At 37.3% G+C, this 20,712-nt stretch overlaps 1 protein-coding gene across 8 annotated transcripts in view; it reads right to left on the bottom strand.

The window, feature by feature from the left end:
- TRIM33 (tripartite motif containing 33) overlaps window positions 1–20,712 on the bottom strand; it is a 121,756-nt gene that overhangs the window by 37,159 nt on the left and 63,885 nt on the right. For 6 of the 8 annotated variants that reach the window (XR_012416226.1, XM_015430748.4, XM_015430755.4 and 3 more), the window contains exons 5-6: window positions 3,981–4,097; window positions 1,120–1,234 (exon numbers count right to left, since the gene is read on the bottom strand). Coding sequence is in view for 5 of the 8 variants with exons in the window: in XM_015430748.4 (XP_015286234.1) it covers window positions 1,120–1,234; window positions 3,981–4,097 (232 nt within the window). In the remaining 3 variants the exon portion in view is untranslated. The remainder of the gene's footprint in view (window positions 1–1,119; window positions 1,235–3,980; window positions 4,098–20,712) is intronic. The other 2 variants (XM_073998438.1, XM_073998439.1) reach the window with 1 other exon arrangement.

The raw sequence follows: 20,712 nt of genomic DNA, 5'->3' as shown, positions 1-20,712 counted from the left end.
AAGTAGTCAAACACATCATTATTACTATTCAATGGTGCAGAAAAAATAATTCCCATATCATCTGGGCCTAGTTAGCATGAAATTTTCAATCGGGAAACATTTCTCTTTCCAAAATTTCAACTTTCCAGAGCATGAAATTTTCAATTAGGAAACATTTCTCTTTCTAAAACTTCAATTTCTCAGAAAACTCATATTTGAAATTTGCTAATAAATCAAATGGGCAGTGTAGACTTTGATTAAAAATTTAGATTTCACGAACTGACTAGATTTTCATCTAGAAACTTATACCTGCAAATTAACTTCAAAATATGCAATATAAATACCTAATATCACAAAATTTTCACTAAGTTTAAGGTTTATAAATTTCAAAATGAGCATTTTCTGCAAAACTATGGAAATATTTTTAAAATAAGGTAAAACACACAAATGACTCAAGCAGAAGCCCAACATGCATCTATACGGAAAAATTAAATTGAGGCCCCATTTTAAAGGGGTGGGGAAGAAATGTGGTGGGACTACTTTGCCTTCATGTACATCATACTTTAGTAACATTTCTTTTTTCTTTTTCTTTTTTTCGTTTTGGAGACAAGGTCTCACTCTGTTGCCTAGGCTGGAGTACAGTGACACAATCACAGTCCATTGCAGCCTTGACCTCCCGGGCTCAGTCCATCCTCCCACCTCAGTTTCCTGAGCAGCTGTGACTACTGGCGCATGCCACCACCCTGGCTAATTTTTGTACTTTTTGTAGAGGCAGGTTTCGCCATGTTGCCTGGGCTGGTCTGGAACCCGGGGCTCAAGCGATCTGTCTGCCTTGGGCTCCCAAAGTGTTGAGATTACAGGTGTGAGTCACCATACCCAGTCTTAGTAACAATTATTTGATTTCTAAGAGGACATCACTATTTCTCAAGGTATACAGCTAAAGTCAGTGTTATTAAATTGGGCCACAAAATAACTAACTAGAAAAGGTCTCTTTTCTAAAAGTAAATTTTAAAAACCTTATTTTAAATTTTACTTTATTTCCATATCCCCCAACCCATCTAAAAGAGTTTTCAATAAACATTAAAAACAGCTGAAGAGCAAGAGAAGCAGTTTTTGTTTTATTTTGGCTTTGAACCATACCTCTAGCTGCTGTAAGAGAGATTTTCCTTTCTTATTAATTTCATTGATAAGGGTGAAAATGGCCACTTTAATTTCCTGTTCTACTCGTTTGTTAGTCTCATTTACTTCTTTTATCCTGAATAAGAGAAATGCATCATTAGGTTATCAACTTATCCTAGGTCTCTGAATCATCAACTGTTACAGAAAATCATCCAATGGGCACTTAACCGAGTAATTAAAATGAAAACTTTGTCAAAATGTACAACTCATGTTTCAGAAGACCTGATCAATTTGGTCCAAATAAGTTATGTATAGAGACAAATAATGAAACTAATATTTAGTTATTTTAAATTATGCTCATAAAGGACAGTTTATTAAGCTGGATGGCAATCTCCTTAAGTAACTATGACATGAATGTGATGCACAAACACCAAACACGCGTAACTGCTGTTTAGTGTCAAATGTGGCACACTGGTTCTGTTTAACCTGGATGCTTTCCAAGAACAATGTGCAAAAGGACAACGTCACAAGCAATAATTATCTTTTGTAATGATAATAGTTAAACGTAGAAGCATTTATTTTCATTTATAACTTAGCCACTTCAAACGTGGGTTCTGATACACTCCCCTTAAAATTATTCTCAAAATGGTTTCCTTTTGTATACAGTAAAGGGCATAAAACATTTTCAATCCATTTTGAAGAACAGCTATTAGACGTTTTATAAGTAGGTGTAAGCACTCAAAGTAGTTATGGAAGTTTTAGGTGCAAATATGAAGTGGCTGATACCTTGGTATTTACAAAACAGGAAGTGGAGAATCCCACCAATATAAATACATAAAATGTCAACCACCAACCGTAAGACATAGCCTTCAATTTTTATACATTCTACTGCTGTATAAACTATAACCCACGCTTTCAGCTCCTAAACTGCCTTTCATTTGCCAAGTTCGAATTTAGTAACTTCAATACACTCCAAGAAATAATGTAGGTTTTTTTCTCCTCTGTACATCATTTGGCACTTACTTGGAAATTTTGAGTTCTGTCCTTATCTTACTAAGGTGAGTGGAAGATAATTTTAATATATAAAGGTACTAATAACCAGTGATAAGAAATATAAGTTTCAAATATAAAATGACTGAGCCAAAGATAGAAATCACTAAGCATGCTGAAAGCACAGCAGTTAGCCTCAGTCAGACTCCTATTGGACTTAATTAAGTCTACTGTATGTTCAATTTTGAAGAAAGAAAAAAATGTACATTAAAAAATAATGGAGATAGGTCAGTGAAAAATGCGTCTAAAAGGGGAAGTTATCATCAGAGATTTTAATACTTTTTTAAAAAAACTTTCTACAGATGAAATCAATCTCCTCAACCCTGTGCAATCTTGTAACAGGTAAACCTCTTGCTCTACTTCTGTATACAGATTCTGGAACATGTGTATAAAATCTATTTTAAAAATACTTATACAATGTAAATACAAAACATCTGTATAAAAATATGGGACTGCCATATGAATCAACTCACTATATTTCCTTTGAAAGAGACACCCATTTATCATTTCTGAGAAACAGTCTTCTCCAAATCAACCGTATCACCAGTTTAACCTAAAACAACTGAACATTTCCAAAAACAAAAACCCACCAATGGTGTGTGTGTGTGTGTGTGTGTGTGTGTGTGTGTGTGTGTGTGTGTGTCTGTACAATCTACAAGCTCTGAGGAGCCTTTTATTTTCTTTTGGTGTTACTTAAGATTAAAAGTTCTGGCCAGGCACAGTGACTCACGCCTATAATCCCAGAACTTTGGGAGGCTGAGTCGGGTGGATCACGAGGTCAGGAGATCGAGACCATCCTGGCTAACAAGGTAAACCTCGTCTCTACTAAAAATACAAAAAAATTAACCGGGCGTGGTGGGGGTGCCTGTAGTCCCAGCTACTCGGGAGGCTGAGGCAGGAGAATGGCGTGAACCCGGGAGGCGGAGCTTGCAGAGTGAGCTGAGATCATGCCACTGCACTCCAGCCTGGGCAACAGAGCAAGACTCTGTCTCAAGAAAAAAAAAAAAAAAAGTTCTACCATGTGTAAAGCACTATTTTCATTTATTCATTCAATGATTTAATACTTTTGAGTATCTACTATGTATCATTTTAATCATAAATTAATTAACTTTAATATTCATTAGAAGTCCTAATATTTTTGAGTCCATAAAATAAACACATATTAACCTTATTCATACCCCCAAGAATTTTAGTTTTAATTATGCCAGCTCAAAGTGTTTGTCCTTCTGGTGTAAGAGTCGTAACTTTGTTAATCTGCTCTCTTATGGAACCTATTCTCACTTATCAATAAATGTACTTAGAAATATACCAAAGTAGAATAATTTTTTAATAATAAATGGTGATGATAATTATAAATATAAGAGCAGCAGCTAAAATCTAAGTGCTTACTATGTGCCAGAAACTGTATCATATATTCATCTTATACTGCTACTCATAAGCACTGTTTTCAATGCTTGTTTTACAAATGGGGAAGTAATTTGTCCACCAGTGATAATCTCTTCTCTATACTGTATCTTCCACACAATCTCGACTTTAAATTTTATAAGTCAACTCTCTCCATATTAATTTCTTTGTTTCCACATTTAAGGTTTAATACAGACTAGAGTCTTATTAATTATAAAATAGACAAAGATGTGTCCTAAAAGGGTATACAAAAGTTTGGTCAATTAAATTTTGCTTAATTAACAAATATTATAATCCCAAATTCATACCACTTCCCCCTCAAAAAAATGTTTTCTTTATATGCTTAATATAGCAGAAAAACAGATTTAAACTGGACCCACTTCTCTTTAATAATTCTTAAAATTATGGTTTTAAGGCAACAAACTTACCTATTCTGCACCTGAGTGGCTGCAAAATGAACATAATTCTTCTTCTCAAGAAGTTTAGCCAGTAGATTCTCAATTGCACCTTTCTGATTTTGAAAAGCTTCTTCCAAAAACTGATACCTTAAAACCAAAACAAAACTACATTTAAAACAAAACATTTATGATTAAGATTTTGGAAATAAGGAACAGCTACATAAGTCAATCTTGAAACCTTAATTAAGTGATCAACTCTCTATGCTGGCCACTCATACCTTATCTCAACAGCAACTTTTAACTGGCAATCACCTATCTCCCTCCAACTCTGACCCTGAAAGGCCATTATGAAAGAAAAAAATTATTCGGATAATGGTTGAGTGCTCTTATATTAGAGTTTTGATTTAGGATTACACCTTTTTAAAAATTCAAATTTTGGCATAATTTATATACATTTTAAATCATAAAGCATAACCACATTATAGAAAATACTATAAAAGGAAGGGAAATCACCCATAGTTCCAACATCACAAAATCACTACTACCACTGTAATATATAATCCCCTAATCTTTTAATTATACATGTACTTATGTACTTATTTTTTAATAAAGACAAGGTCTCACTATGTTACCCAGGCTGATGTACTTATTTTTTAATAAAGACAAGGTCTCACTATGTTACCCAGGCTGATCTCAAACCCCTGGCCTCAAGCGATCCTCCTGCCCTGGCCTCTCAAAGTGCTGGGATTACGGGAGTGGGCTACCGCATGTGGCCTAACTATGCATTTTTAAATGCAATTGTAATAATAATAAACATGCAAATTTACATCTGACTTTTATTCTTTATCTTGTCTTTATAATTACACTTAAAATAATTTTTCATTTCTGGATGCCATGTACTGTCAAACTTTCCACAAGGGTTAAATCAATATAAAACATCACATCAACAACAGTTTTACTTTGTCAGCATGAATGCTGCATGTTAAAATTTTCTAATTATAATAGTGAAAATACAAACTCTAATAACATTTCTTTGGATACCAGGAAGCTAGAATAATAGTTTCCTTTGCTACTTTTATTTCCTTTTTATAAATTATTTATTAGGTTTTTAAGTTTTATTATTAAGTCAACAATATTATTTAGTTTTTTTTCTATGTCCTTTTTACATGGACTAAATTCATTATGGTTCGTATCTTACCAATGAATAGTCACAAATACAAAATGATGCCATACTGTGACAAGAGATATAATTCAGGTATATATAATCTACAAGAAACGACTGCCTAAATCGGCCTCAACACCAACACCAAGGAAAGCATTGCAGAGGTAAGAATAGCATCTTACGCTAGGTACAGAGGCATGTTTGAGACACATAAATACTTCAATATGGCCAAAGAAAAAGACACAAAAGTCAGAATATGAGACAATAACTGATAAAATCCAGAGGCAAACTGTGAAGGGCCAAGCATAGCATGCTGTTTGTGCATTTAATTCTCTAAGTAATGGAAAACCTCTGAAGAATTCTAACCAGAATGCAATAATCACATTTACATTCTAGGAAAATCATACAGAAATATAAAAGACCCAAAGAAGGGAGTAGAAGGGAAAGACCAGCTAAAACTCTAAGACAGTAACTTATATGAGAGATCATGATACAGTCCTGCTTGGTACAGCCAAACAAACAAGCTGGAACTGACTTTATCAGTGAGATCAGCAGATTTGGGAGGTTATGTGTCAGTTACGGCAAGGTCTATGGTACAACCTGAAAACTAAATCCCTAACTAAGGCACAGTTAAGAAGCAAATCACTGGAAATAAGTTCACAACTACTATGTAATTGTCTACACGGGCACTGAAATCACAAAAGTAGTACTATGAGCATCTAAATGTCCCATTGTTTCTTCAATGAAAGTCTCAGTTAAGGCAGACAAGAGGAAAGACTATGAAATTGCTAACATAAAGGAAAGTTTGTTAAGATAAAAGGAAGTTTACTTAGTAGTGGGATACAAGAGGTACAAGAAGAATAGAGGACAGTCAGAGAGAAAATGTAGATCAATATGGGAATTTCTGTTATAGAAAACAGCAGGTACACTGATTTTATTGTTGTAAAATATACATAGTAAAATTTACCACTTTGAACTTTTTTTTAAAACAGGGTCTCACACTATTGCCCAGGCTGGAGTGCACTGGAACCATCACAGCTCACTGCAGCCTCAAACTCATGAGCTCAAGCAATCCTCCTGCATCATTCTCCCGAGTAGCTGAAACTATAGACACGCGCTTTTTTAAACTCTTTTGTAGAGATGAAGTCTTGCCATGTTGCCCAAGCTGGTCTTGAACTCCTGGTCTCAAGTGATTCTCCTGCCTCGGCCAAAATGCTAGGGTTCCAGACATGAGCCACCACATCCAACCCAATTTAACCATTTTTAAGGAGAATATTTTTAAAGCTCAACTGTCTACAATGTTGAGCAACATTATAACTTGTATAAGATATTATACATCTTATATATACTAATATATATATTAGTGGTGACTCACGTCTGTTTGGGAGGCCAAGGCGGGCAGATAATGAGGTCAGGAGACCGAGACCATCCTGGATAACATGGTGAAACCCCGTCCCTACTAAAATACAAAAAAATCAGCCAGGCGTGGTCGTGCGTGCCTGTAGTCCCAGCTAGTTGGGATGCAAAGGCAGGGGAATCGCTTGAACTGGGGAGGCGGAGACTGCAGTGAGCCGAGATCACGCCACTGCACTCCAGCCTGGCAACAGAGTGAGACTCTGTCTCAAAAAAAAAGATACTAATAGCACAAAAAAGCACCTATTTTTAGAGAGCTGTTTTGCTTGTTTGTTTGTTTTTGAGAGTCTTGCCCTGTCGCCCAGGCTAGAGTGCAGTGGCACAATCTCGGCTCACTGCAACCTCCACCTCCCAGGTTCAAGCAGTTCTCCTCCTTAGCCTCTAGAGTAGCTGGGACTACAGACATACACCACCACGCCCGGCTAATTTTTGTATGTTTAGTAGAGATGGGGTTTTGCCATGTTGGCCAGGCTGATCTCGAACTCCTGACCTCAGGTGATCGGCCCACCTCGACCTTCCAAAGTGCTGGGATTACAGGCATGAGTCACCGCACCTGGCAAGAGGCTTTTAAAGAGGCTTTACTATTAGATAGGGGGCCCCAAGGTTTGTTCCTTCATTAAAGAGCAACATTTGATTTATCCCACATACTATGGTTTCTCTACATCTAATAAAAACCATTATTATGTTAAATCTGAACAAATAAAGCAGAAATATGAGGATTCTATGCTAACCCTTTGACTTAGCTTTATTTACATTGTGATGAAAAACAATCTTTTTAAAGGAGAATTTGATGATGTCAATAAATAGGCATTTGGTAGAAAGGTTAACTAGTATCAAAATTCACAAAATTCTAACTCATAAAATTTAACCACGTACGAATTCCTCTTATCCCAAAATAAATATTTTTTAAAATCCTGTTTCTAAATATATCTTGTTACATTCATGTGAATAAGAAACAAGCAAACACACACTATTTTCCTAAATATGATATACCTAGGTAAACCGAATTTTCTTTAATCAAAATTACAGCTGAAATGGGGAGAAAGAATAACCAACAAATGAACTAAATGTAGTTTTGATTAATATGTAAATACTTCAAAGTAATTTCTTAGATTTTAATCTTGCATTTTAAAGTAGTATTTATTTATTTATTTATTTAGAGACAGAGTCTCACTCTGTCGCCAGGCTGGAGTACAGTGGCGCGATTTCAGCTCACTGCAAATTCTACCTCCCGGGTTCAAGCGATTCTCCTGCCTCAGCCTCCCGAGTAGATTGGACTACAGGTGCATACCACCACACCCAGCTAATTTTTGTATTTTTCGTAGAGACGGGGGCATTACCATGTTGGCCAGGATGGTCTCAATCTCTTGACCTCGTGATCCGCCCGCCTTGGCCTCCCAAAGTGCTGGAATTACAGGCGTGAGCCACCACGCCCAGTCGAAAGTAGTAATTCTTATAGGCTTTCTTAGTCACAATGAACTATTCTCCATATTTCAAAATAAGTAAAATAAAGTAAAAATTATGTATGCCCAGGATTTAGTTAGGACAGACTAAGTAAAACTTTTTGTGCTTCTGGCTAGAATTATAAAAACTTGGCAAAATTATCTGGTTTTGATCAGAATTATCAGCATGCTTAGCTTTTTTTAATTATTGAGAAATAAATTATATTTAATACAGTTTTATAAGAAGTTTATGAAAATATGGTGCTCATGAGCACAGTGGCCCATACCTGTAAGTCCGAGGTACTCGGGAGGCTGATGTAAGAGGACCACTTGAGCCCAGGTCAAGGCCAGTCTGGGCAACATGTATAAAAATATACATGGATGGGTGTTTTTTAAAAGTTTGAGAATCACTTAGCTAATAACTTCAAACTTCTGAATGTACATTATGGTCTTACTGTGCTCTACTAATCTACTTGCCAAGTGATACCGTACTATTCTTAGTAATTGTCACTGTATATAATAAGTTTTGATTTTGGCACATCTAGGGAAAAACGCATCATAGTGCTTTATATCCAAACTGAGTAAGAGAACCTTTTTAATAAAACCCAGTTTCATTTTTCTTCAGTTATTCCATTTTTTAAAATTACATTAAATTTCAAACATACATTAGAAGTCTAATTCCACTGAATCGATCACCCATTTTCAAGAAGTATCCATTCATAGCTGACTTTATGTATACACCCACCCACTCCATCCCTTAGATTACCGTGAAGAAAATTCCAATCATATTTTATTTAAACATTTCTCAATCTATAGATAGCAATAGCCTATTCTGAGATAACTTACTACATTTTCAGGCACTGTGCTAAGTATCTTAACATGGATTCTCTCATTTAACCTTTGGAAAAACTTAACGACTTAGATACTACTACTACTATTTTCATAGTTAAAAGCTGGATGATTCTGACAACCCTCTGTGTCTCACTTCTTCTCCAGTAAAATATAGAATAATCATCATATATACATACATAGGACTGTCCTAAGAATTAAACTGGTCAAAACACACAAAGCAAAGCAAAGCACTTAAGGCATGCTAAGGATTTAATGTTTGCTATCACTGTTATTCTTAGCAGTAATTTTAAAGGATTTATACTGTTAGAATTTATATTGTTACAAATTTATATTGTTCCTTATTTAAAGCTCTATATGAAGGGGAGATGATAACAACCATAAGAGTTTAGGAAAGTGACAGAGAGTAGGAAATGTGAGCAACTGTGAGGAAAATCTGAAAGGGTAGAAATTTCTATAAAGTCTGGGAAAGACATTAAAATCCTCACATAAATAGAACAGGGACCAAAAGCTAACTTTAATTAAATCTCAAAGGTCACAGTGACATCACCTGATATTTCAATTACCTAAGACTTCATTAGAATAGGATGTCACTTTCTATTGCTGTCTTCAAAATCATTTATCTTTTCTTCTGTAATATCTAGTTTTCTGGCCGGGCGTGGTGGCTCACGCCTATAATCCCAGCACTTTGGGTGGCTGAGGCAGGCGCATCATGAGGTCATGAGTTTGACACCAGCCTGACCAACATGGTGAAACCCTGTCTCCACTAAAAATACAAAAATTAGCTGGGCGTGGTGGTGCATGCCTGTAATCCCAGCTACTCAGGAGGCTGAGGCAGGAGAATTGCTTGAACTCGAGAGGCAGAGACTGCAGTGAGCCGAGATTGCGCCACGGCACTCCAGCCTGGGCAACAGAGCGAGATTCTGTCTCAAAAAAAAAAAAAAAAATCGAATCTTCTGTTAATCCTATCTGAAATGAACCCCCCCCACAAAAAAAAACAGTGAGCAGTGAAAAGTCATAAGTACATTAATATATGTATAATTGTCATCCACAAAGGAGAAAAACAGAGGGAAGAGAAAAAAATATTAGAAAAAGTAGTTATGGATAAAAGTTTTTCAAATTTGATGATCTATAGCTCTAAGAAGCTCAACATCCCCCAAGCACAAGAAACATGCAGAAAACTACACTAAGGTATATAATTTCCAAACTGTTTGAAACCAGTGATAAAAAGAAAACATTAAAAGCAACCAGAAGAGAAAAAAGATACATTGTATACAAATGAACGAAGATACAACAGATTTCTTGATGGAAACAATGAGTGTGGAGCAACATCTTTAAACTACTCAAAGAAAACTTTCAGCCTAGAATTATTTATCCAGAAAAGTTAGTATGAAGGGGAAACTACTGGGAGTAATAAAGATGTTCACTATTTTGACTGTGATGATGGATTCACACACAGTCTGTCACCACAAAGCAGAGATCTAAAACCTATACCACTACAAAGCAGAGATCCAAAAGTGCTATGACCTTAACATTAAGGGTACAGTAAGAGTAACCTGCCCCTCTATCATCTCACAAAGACTGAATGACAATAACAATGACACTGCAGAAGATGAGAGGGGAGACCCTTAGAAGCTGTATCCACAAAACACTTCACATGTGAATTTTTAGACCAAGTGCACATCATCTTGGTGGTTCAAAACTTCATTCTGGAAATTTAACTGTCGGAAACTGGTAGCGCTTCCAGGCAACAGCAACAGAACATTCAATCTTTTATTGTGGAAAGCGTCTTAATTTTAGACACACACACACACACACACACACACACACACACACACACACACACACACAGCATAATTTTTCAAGGAAAGTTCAAAGTTTTAAAAGACTACATATATAAGGGGAAACGGCACCCTAAGCAAGAATCAACAGAAATAACAGGAAGAACAGACCCACTAACAGAGGCAAAATAACTATATGTACTCCATTTAAAGAATAAAACACAGCTAAAATGTTCAGGCAACTATTTAAAATTTTAGATGAAGAACACAAAAGACCTCTTTGAACTTTCTTTGCTATCTAAAAATAAAGTTTTTAAAAGGGGGAAGAGCTGGCCGATTTAAAAAATTTAAATCATTAATGGATGGGTTTTAATGGCAGTTTAGACATAAAGAGAATATTTGTGAATTGAGATTGTCCAGAGAAAAGTATCTTCCCATTTTGCACTTTCAATGTGAAAAAAAGGCGGGGGGAATATAAACATTAAGAGAAACGGAGAATGGATTGAGGGGGGGTCTAACATACACCTAACTGGAATTCCAGAAGAAGGGCCAACAAATAATGCAATACATGGAATATTTGAAGAGATCACTGATTGAAAGACACAATCATAACGCACATTTTTAAAGACATCTTTGTTATTCTTTACATAGTTTCTTTAGGTATACTTCTGTGTATAAATTATATATCTTGTGACTCGTAAAGACTTCTAAGACTCTTAAAGTACAAAGGCCACGTATGGTGGCTCACCCCGTAATCCACAACAATTTGGGAGCCTGAAGTGGGAGGATCGCTGCAGCCAGGAGTGCAAGACCAGTCAGGGTAATATAAGTGAGACCCTGTCAGGACAAAACATTTTAAAAAAATTACTGAGGGTGGTGGCACATGCCTGTGCTTCCAGCTACTTGGGAGGATCACCTTAGTCCAAGAGTATGAGGCTACAGTGAGCTATGATCACACCACTGTTCTTCAGTCTTAGTGACAGAGTAAGACCTCATCGCTTTAAAAATAAAAAAGTATGTAGTCATGATTGATATGAACTAAATTTGCCTATTTGCCAGGAAATATTCAAAGGGTAGGGATACCACAGTAAATAAGGTAAAATAAGGTCCTGTTCTTCCTTTCCTTACATTTTAATTAAGGAGAAAACAAAAATTTGAATAGGGTGATGTGATAGAGAGGACGTAAGTGGCTAAACATTCTACATTGGATACATGGACAGAAGGGAGCTCTTGAAGATGTGATGACACGTACAATTATTTCAAAGATAGGAACTAGGCATGCACAGAGAGGTAAGAGATAAGCTATAAATAATCAGAGATAAACCTGCATTTTTGCAAAGGAAAACGACCAACTGGTTTTATTCTCTGCAATAATTTTGCCAATTAATAAAATTTTCACATAGGATATTTCTTCTTCTTCTTTTTTTTTTTTTTTTTTTTTGAGACGGAGTCTTGCTGTGTCCCCCGGGCTGGAGTACAGTGGCGCGATCTCGGCTCACTGCAAGCTTCACCTCCCGGGTTCACGCCATTCTCCTGCCTCAGCCTCCTGAGTAGCTGGGACTACAGGCGCCCACTACCATGCCCGGCTAATTTTTTGTATTTTTTAGTAGAGACAGGGTTTCACCGTGGTCTCAATCTCCTGACCTTGTGATCTGCCCGCCTCGGCCTCCCAAAGTGCTGGGATTACAGGCGTGAGCCACCGCGCCTGGCTCACATGGGATACTTCTCAACCCACCTGCTGCCCTCTTTGCCAGATGGGTAACTTATATCTGTGGAACTAATGACTCTGAATGTGTTTCTTCCTTAAGTCTTCTCTCCTGATATTCTTCTCTTTCAAGTTAACTCTTAGCCATACGGAATTATTCTCCTTCTAGCCATAAGCAATGATTCTGCTGGGTAATTGACTCACTGAACCTATGGGCTCTTCAGAGAGTTTGATATCCTAATAGGATCAGAAACTATAATATTAAAATTAATGAGGCTATGTTTTAGCAATACCCAAAAGAATTAACTCAAATTTTAAAGATACTCAGATGAACTATTATGGGACCAAATACTCAATCTCAGTCTCATACAGACTATACAACTCCAAGATAGCAAGGACAGAGCACATTTTTTCATTACTGTATAGTTATCACCTAGCAAGGTACCTCGCATATAGTGAGTACTCGAACATCTACCAAACAAATGAGATCAATGAGTACTCATTTGTTGAGTGAAGTTCAATAAACAAACCATTTGTCTGACAATAAATGTACCCCATGAAAAAAATCATACTTGGATAGGAAATCTTTATTTGTTGCCATAGCTCTGAATCTAGCTCCCTAAGAGGACTGATGGTAGGTATGTATTTACATATCACTTCTACCAAAAATGTATTCAGATTCTTCAATTACTTGGATTTCATCTGAAAGGATTTTTAGGGTCGGACATGGTGGCTCACTCCTATAACCCCAGCACTTTGGGAGGCCGAGGTAGGTGGATCACCTGAGGTCAGGAATTTGAGACCAGCCTGGCCAACATGGTGAAACCGTCTCTACTAAAAATACAAAAAGTAGCCGAGCATGGTGGTGGGCGCCTGTGATCCCAACTACTTGAGAGGCTAAGGCAAGAGAATAGCTTGAACCCAGGAAGCAGAGGTTGCAGTAAGCCAAGATCGTACCACTGCACTCCAGCCTGGGCAACAGAGCAAGACTCTGTCTCAAAAAAAAAAAAAAAAAAAAAATTTTTTTAGAAGAATTTACAGAAGAACTAAAAAATGAGTTTCAGCAAAGGTTCTTTTAAAGCTATGAATAATGCAAACCACCTGGGATGATTTGCCAGTATTCTTAAAAGATTGTAAAAACGATTTTTTTATATCCAGGCCATAATATAAGATTCTTATCTAACTAGCCTAGAATAGGAATAAGGCATCAATATATTTTTTTAAATCTCCCTAAATAGTTTTAATATAAATTTAGAATTGTGAATATCAGCTCTCAAGTTTATCCATACTAAATCTTAATTCAGAAGTCCAATTCTAAGAAAAGCGATTCCTTCCCTTCCTTTTCTTCTTTCCCTTCTCTCTTCCTCTCTCCCTCTCTTTTTTTTTTTTTTTCTTTTTTTTTTTAATAATGGAGATGGGGGCCAGGTGCAGTGGCTCACACCTGTAATCCCAGAATTTTGGGAGGCCGAGGCGGGCGGATCACGAGGTCAGGAGTTCGAGACCAGCCTGGCCAACACAGTGAAAGCCCATCTCTACTAAAAATACAAAAAAAATTAGCCGGGTGTGGTGGCACACACCTGTAGTCATAGCTACTCAGGAGGCTGAGGTGGGAGAATTGCTTGAACCCAAGAGGCGGAAGTTGCAGTGAGCCGAGACCATGCCACTACACTTCAGCCTGTGTGACAGAGTGAGACTCCATCTCAAAATGAACGAATGAATGAATGAGATGGGGTTTCACCAAGTTGCCCAAGCTTGTCTCCAACTCCTGGACTCATGTGATCCACCAGCCTCAGCCTTCCAAAGTGCTCAGATTACAGGCGTTGGCCACCGCACTCTGATGAAAAGCTATTTCTTTAAGAAAATATTTTAGAGAAACCTCACTTATATCATTCAAGTAACTACCATCATAAACTATCTTACTCTTTAATAAAAATATCTGATACTAGGTTTTAAGTAGCCACTCTCTCTTAAACAGTATCCTTAAAAACAATCTAAAATTACTCTTCTCTAACTATACACAAAACTGCAATAGAGTATAAAAAATATTAAGGTGGCCCCAGGTGTGGTGGCTTATGCCTGTGATCTAAACACTTCAGGGGGCCAAGGCAGGAGGATCACTTGAGGCCAGGAGTTCGAGACCAGCCTGGGCAACACAGTGAGACCCTGTTTCTTAAAAGAAAGAAAGAAAGAAAAAAAATTAACGTTATTAAGGTGGAACAAAGGTGACCTTCACTTTCAGCCAGGACACAAGTGACTGGTACCAGACTAGCCCTTGTCACCAAAAACTATAAAAGACAGAAATACATGAAGCAACTATATTCCGTCACTGAACCACATGTAGACAAAAATCTACATTCCTTTAGAGAGCATCATAATCATCCTACCTCTCTATCTGTAGACAATTTTATGATAACTGCAACAGAGAGCTAGAGACCAAGTAGAACAGAGGCAAAAATCACGATGTGGGCTCATCAGTGGCTGAAATCCATGGGGCAGAGCACTGGAATGGAGGAAACGATGTAGGATGAGAATAGGGAACAGAGGGTAGATAGAGGGAAGAGAAGATACTGAATATGTGTGAATTCCTCACAAGACCTTGGTCAAAGTCTGGGCTATCTATGACAGGGTGAGATTACACAAAGTTTAGCAGACAGCAGTTGCTATAAAGTTGACACTGGAAGAGAAGAACTAGAGATCATGGAGTTCCAGAAGAATTCAGTTTGAATTCTATCTTCAGAGGAGAAAGACTGTTAATCTCCCTGGGATCTACCTGAGAAACCAGAAAGGTCACCCTTAAAGGACTATACTATCCTGGAGTAAGCTCTACCCTAGGCTTGTCCTGTCCTAACAAAACCTAAATAAAACCAAGCCTTGACAAGATCTAATAAGAAACAAGGTTCAGAAATTAGGTACCACCAACTTAGAAAGGCTTGGGAAATGACTTGGGCTTTCTACAGATCTTCCCTAACAAAGCATAAAATCAAGCTTACACAAGCTTACAGTAATTTAAATGCCTACTAGAACAATCAAGTCTTCAGAGGAAGATAAAATTTCTAGAATTTCTACAGTGTATTATCCACAATGTCCGAATTGCAATAAAAAATTACCAGACATTCAAAGAAATAGGAGAGCCTAACTCATAGCAAAGAAAAAAGTATTCAATACAAATTGACACCAAGATGATCTAGATGTTCTAATGAGCTAAAAGTTTAAATGGGCTACTGTGTATTTACTCAAACCTTTAAATGAACATAGGTTCTTAGTGAACAAACTGACAAGAAATCTTGATAGATGGAAACTACTAAAAGAGAAAAAGGAAATTCTAGAAAAGTACAATAACTGAAATGAAAAACGTCACTGGATGGACTTAGCAGCAAATGGGAGATGTCTGAAGAAAGGGTATGTGAACATGAACACACATCAATAAAAAGTATCCAGTTTGAAGAAGAGAGGGAGAGAATAAATTGAAGAAAAATGAACAATCATCAGGGGGACCCTTGTGACAAAACCAAATAGTCTAACATACATGTAACTGAAGTCCTGGGAGACTTGGGGTGTTTTTTGTTTTTGGAGATATGTCTCACTCTCTCGTCCAAGCTGGAATGAGCACTGTGGCACGATCACAGCTCACTGTAGCCTCAACCTTCTGGTCTCAAGCAATCCTCCCACCTCAGCCTCCCAAGTAGCTGGGACTACAAGCATGCACTGCCATGCCTGGCTAATCTTAAAAAATTTTTGGTAGAGATGGGATCTTACTATGTTGCCCAGGCTGGTCTTGAACCCCTGGGGTAAAGTGATCCTCTCACCTCAGCATCCTAAATTCCTGGGATTGCAAGCATGAGCCACCACAACTGGCTGGACAATCTGTTTTGAGGAATAATGGCCAATTTCCCAAATTTGATGAAAATCAGCTCAGTGAACACCACAGAGGATTAGCAGAAAGACAAACATATCTAAAAACTTCATGGTCAAATGGGAAAGGTCAAAGAAAAAGAGGAAATCTTGAAAGGAGCCAGAGAAAAGCCATAAAACATTCAGGAAGGAACAATATGAATGACATCCAAAACAATGGAAGCTGGACTACAAAGTAGTAATATCAATATCTTTTTAATGTTGAAAGAAAAAACTGTCAACCCAGAATTCTAGAGAAAATTATCCTTCTAAATTGAGGATTTTTTTGTTTTTGTTTTTGTTTTTGAGACAGAGTCTCTCTCGGTCGCCCAGGCTGGAGTGCAGTGGGGTGATCTCGGCTCACTGCAACCTCCGCCTCCTGGGTTCAAGCAATTCTCCTGCCCCAGCCTCCCAAGTAGCTGGGACTACAGGCACAGGTTCCCACGTCCAGCTAATTTTTTGTATTTTAGTAGAGACGGGGTTTCACCGTGTTGCCCGGACTGGTCTTGAACTCCTGAGCTCAGGCAATCCACCCGCCTCAGCCTCCCAAAGTGCTGGGATTACAGGCGTGAGCCACCGCACCGGCCTTAAATTGAGGATTTTCATATGACAAGAAGGTGAGAGTATTCATTCTCAGCAAATCTGCAAAATAAGAAATGCTGGAGAATATTCTTTAGGCCAAAGGAATATAGAAGATAGAAACTCATATATACTAGAAGGAATAAAGTGAAACAGAAACAGTAATAAATTGGTAAATATGAAACACCAGCTTTTATTTTCCCTCCTCATAACTTCCTTAGAAGACAGCTTTTTTTTTTAAGTATTGTATGTTAAGGTATATAATGCATGAATAAATGATGTGGCAATAGATAAATGATGTGGCAACAGTACAAAGGATAGTAATTGAGTAAACTGAATAATCCTTTTGTAAAGTTACTAAAATCATACAATATCTTAAGTAGACATTAAGTTAAATTGCATATCACTATCCCTACAGCAATCGCTAAAAATAATAAAGTACAGCTTAAAAAGCCAACAGTAGTTATAAAATGGAACACCAAAAAATATTTATAAACTTAAAATAATGCAGCAAAGAGACAACAAAAGAACAAAACACAAAAAAGAGAAATAAAAAACAAACAGTAAATGGTAGACTTAACCTAACCATATCACAAGTTATATTAAATATAACAAGATTATACGTTCCAATTAAAAAACAGAGAAAGGAGCCTGGCATGGGGACTCATGTCTGTCATCCCAACACTTTGGGAGGCAGAGGCGGGAGGATCACACTTGAGCCCCGGAGTTCGAGACCAGCCCAGGCAACATAACAAGACTCCGTCTCTATAAAAATTACAAAAATTAGCTGGGTGTGGTCCCAGCTACTTGGGAGGCTGAGGCAGAAGGATTGTTTAAACCCAGAAAGTTGAAATGTTTGAGATGTAGCCAGAAAGCCAGTGTAGCTGTAGCAGAGATGGAGGATAGGCAGAGTAGTAGCAGATAAAATGCATATATAGGGTCTTTAAAGTCACTATAAAGATTGAAGAGTCACTGCAGGTTTTGAGCAGGGGAGTGATACAGCCCAACTGAGGATTCACTCTAGCAGTTGTATTAAGAATAAACAGAAGGGAGGTAGTATTAGAAGCATAGAGACTACTGCAGTAACCTAGGCAAGAAATGATGGTGGTAGAGACTAGGCTAGAGGCAACAGAGGTAGTAAGTGGTAGGATTTGGTGACATATTTTGAAGGTGAAGCCAAAAGGATTTCCTGATAAGTTTAGATTGGGTATGAGAGAGGAGTAGAGTAGAGGATGGTGCCAAGATTTTTGGCCTATGCAACTGAAAAAAAAATGCAACTGCCAAACTGAGAAGGGAAAAGGCTGCCAGTGAAAAAAGGTTTGGAGAAGATGATCGGTAGCTGAGTTTTGGATGTGTTATGTTTGAAAAAGTAGACATTCAAGTGGGAGATGTTAGAGTCTGCAGGGCAGGCAAATCTGAAAGTTCAGCAATAAACAATGAGCTAGAAATATAAATTTAGAAATCAACAACATATAGATGGTATTTTAAGCCCTAAGACTATACGTATAGATAATGGCGTAAACCCTGGTACATCCAACCTAGAAGAACAAAGAAAGTAAGCATTTTCTTTGAGGTTGAGAAAAAGTAAACAGTAATTAGTAGGAAGAAAATGAAAACAATGTGTTCTTCTGGTAGCCAAGTACATAAATGTGTTAAAAGGAACATTAAAAATGTCAAATGTTGCTGATATAATAAGGTGTTAAGATGAAAACTGAGAAATCACCTCTAAATTTAGTCATGTAGTGGTTATTCATGACCTTGAAAAGAACAATGTTGGTATAATGCTGACAGTCGAAAGTATGCAAATTTAGACAGAATGGGACAGGGGGAATTAGAGACCATGATTATAAGCAATTCTTTTAAGAAGTTTTTCAGGGACAGCTCTGACAGCGTGGAAAGGAAGTTAAAGAGAAGGATTCGTGTTTCGTTTTTAAAAATGGAAGAAAAATAGCAGCATACTGTAATACAGGAATAATTATTAGAGACTGAAAAACTGACAGTCTAGCAGAAACAAGGGCAAATTTCCAAAACAATGTCATTGGCTACATGAGGGGATGGAACTCAGTGTGTAAGTAGAGAAATTAGCTTTCTGAAGGAAGAGAGTCAAGCTAAGATAACAGAAATGTAGAAATATGGGTACAGGTACTTGCTGGAAAAGCAGATGTGGTAGAGGGCATCTGTAGTTCTTTTTTGATAGCATCAGTTTTCTCAGTGAAGTTGGAAGCAAATGCCAATATTTCAGAGTGAGGATGAAGTATTTGACATTTAAAAGAGGAAAAGGTATGAATATACAATATGACTTCAGACAACATTAAGGGTCTACTTGAGGGAAGTGGTCAGGAATTGAGAAGGTGACCTATTGGTATCGTTATGCTAGAATGTGTTTTTCTCCTGTGATATTCAGCTGGGTAAACAAAATATGATAGGAAGGAAGTCAGGTTTAATCAGGACTGTAGTTATGCTGCCAAGTGAATTCAAAAAGTGGGATATGGAAGTCAAGGCTAAATGCAAGGGAGTGATTAAACTGATTAGCCATGACATTGAACAGGGAAGGAGTTAAATGAGAACACAAAGGGATGAGGTAAAGTGAAAGGGCAGTAGGATCAATGGATTAAAATAAAAGTCACTGTGTGGTTGAATAATTGTAGAAGTTTCATACTAAGCAGAATGAGCTGGAGTAAGAGATGTGGCCACAGAGAGGAATGCTTAAAATTGAATAGGATTATTACAAATTATAAGGTCTAGTATATGACTATGCATGTGAGTGGCTACAGCAGTGTAAACGACAAGAACACTGGAAAGGAGGTCAAAGAACACAAAGACTACAGTGTCTGAATGATCAAATCCATGTATATTAAAATTGCTAGGACTTAAGAGTAGCATTCTACAGTTTACCACTGAGTTAGGGAAAAAAACCTTTGAGAGATGAAGGGGAATGACCCAAGGGTTTTTAGATGACAGGAGCAATGAGAGGTTATAGGTGATGACATGAAATTAAAATCTGTATATTTTAGGGAGGAAAGAGAAAGAATGGTCTAAAAAAACGGTAAAAAGATCTATCTCATACCTCCAGGCCCAGTCATACAGGAGATGTGAAAGAAAAAAAGTCACCAGTCACGACAGTTGCAAGAGAAGCAATGTCCATTAAGCCAAACAAAGCAAAGAAAATGATCAAAAAAGAGGCTGGGGATATACGGATTCTGATGACACCCAACAATTCCAAAGGACAAAGTAGCAGAATCAGGCACATGTAGTGCCTATGGAATTAAAGTGTGACAGATGAAGGGACACCTGGGAGTGTAGCACTTGTGGCACTCTCTTGGGTGGGTAACAGAAAAATACGGATAAAAAATGTAACAATATTGGTCTAGTAGATATAAGGCTGATAACGACACAGAGGCTGCAAATGGTGGTGGTAATGAAGGATGCAGTTTGGGTCTTCCTCTTGTAAAACTGTCAATGGAAAAGAAATTCTAGTGACAGCGAGTCAACACCATCTTCACATCAAATGAGGACTGAAGCGTAAGAGAGTGTGGTCTTAAAGTGACTATTCATTTCAGGAGAAATAAATACCTTTCTCCAAAATATATTCTCTCCAAATTTATTCCATCTTGTGCCATGCTGCAATCGCTAATGTTTCTCATGAACTACCACATGCCAAACTTGTCAGCATTATTTTTCAAATGACCCAATATAACAAATTTAATAGACATGCTTCCATTTTTTTCCTGGAGACCTTCTTCATAGGATCCTCAGTTTTCATTCCTCATTCTAAACTGTCTTACCCCATTCCTGTCATTTTAGGCATTCCCTTACCTTTTACTTTCTTGGTTTACTAACTTATTTTGGTGAATCACATTCTCTAATGGCTTTCCAAAAAGAGGTACATAAGAGGCAAAGCTTCTAAATACTTGCATGATGAAACATGTCTACATTTTAT

The sequence above is a fragment of the Macaca fascicularis genome, chromosome 1, assembly GCF_037993035.2.
Source record: "Macaca fascicularis isolate 582-1 chromosome 1, T2T-MFA8v1.1".
NCBI classification, from domain to species: domain Eukaryota; kingdom Metazoa; phylum Chordata; class Mammalia; order Primates; family Cercopithecidae; genus Macaca; species Macaca fascicularis.
This window is presented reverse-complemented; position numbering and strand designations above follow the sequence as displayed.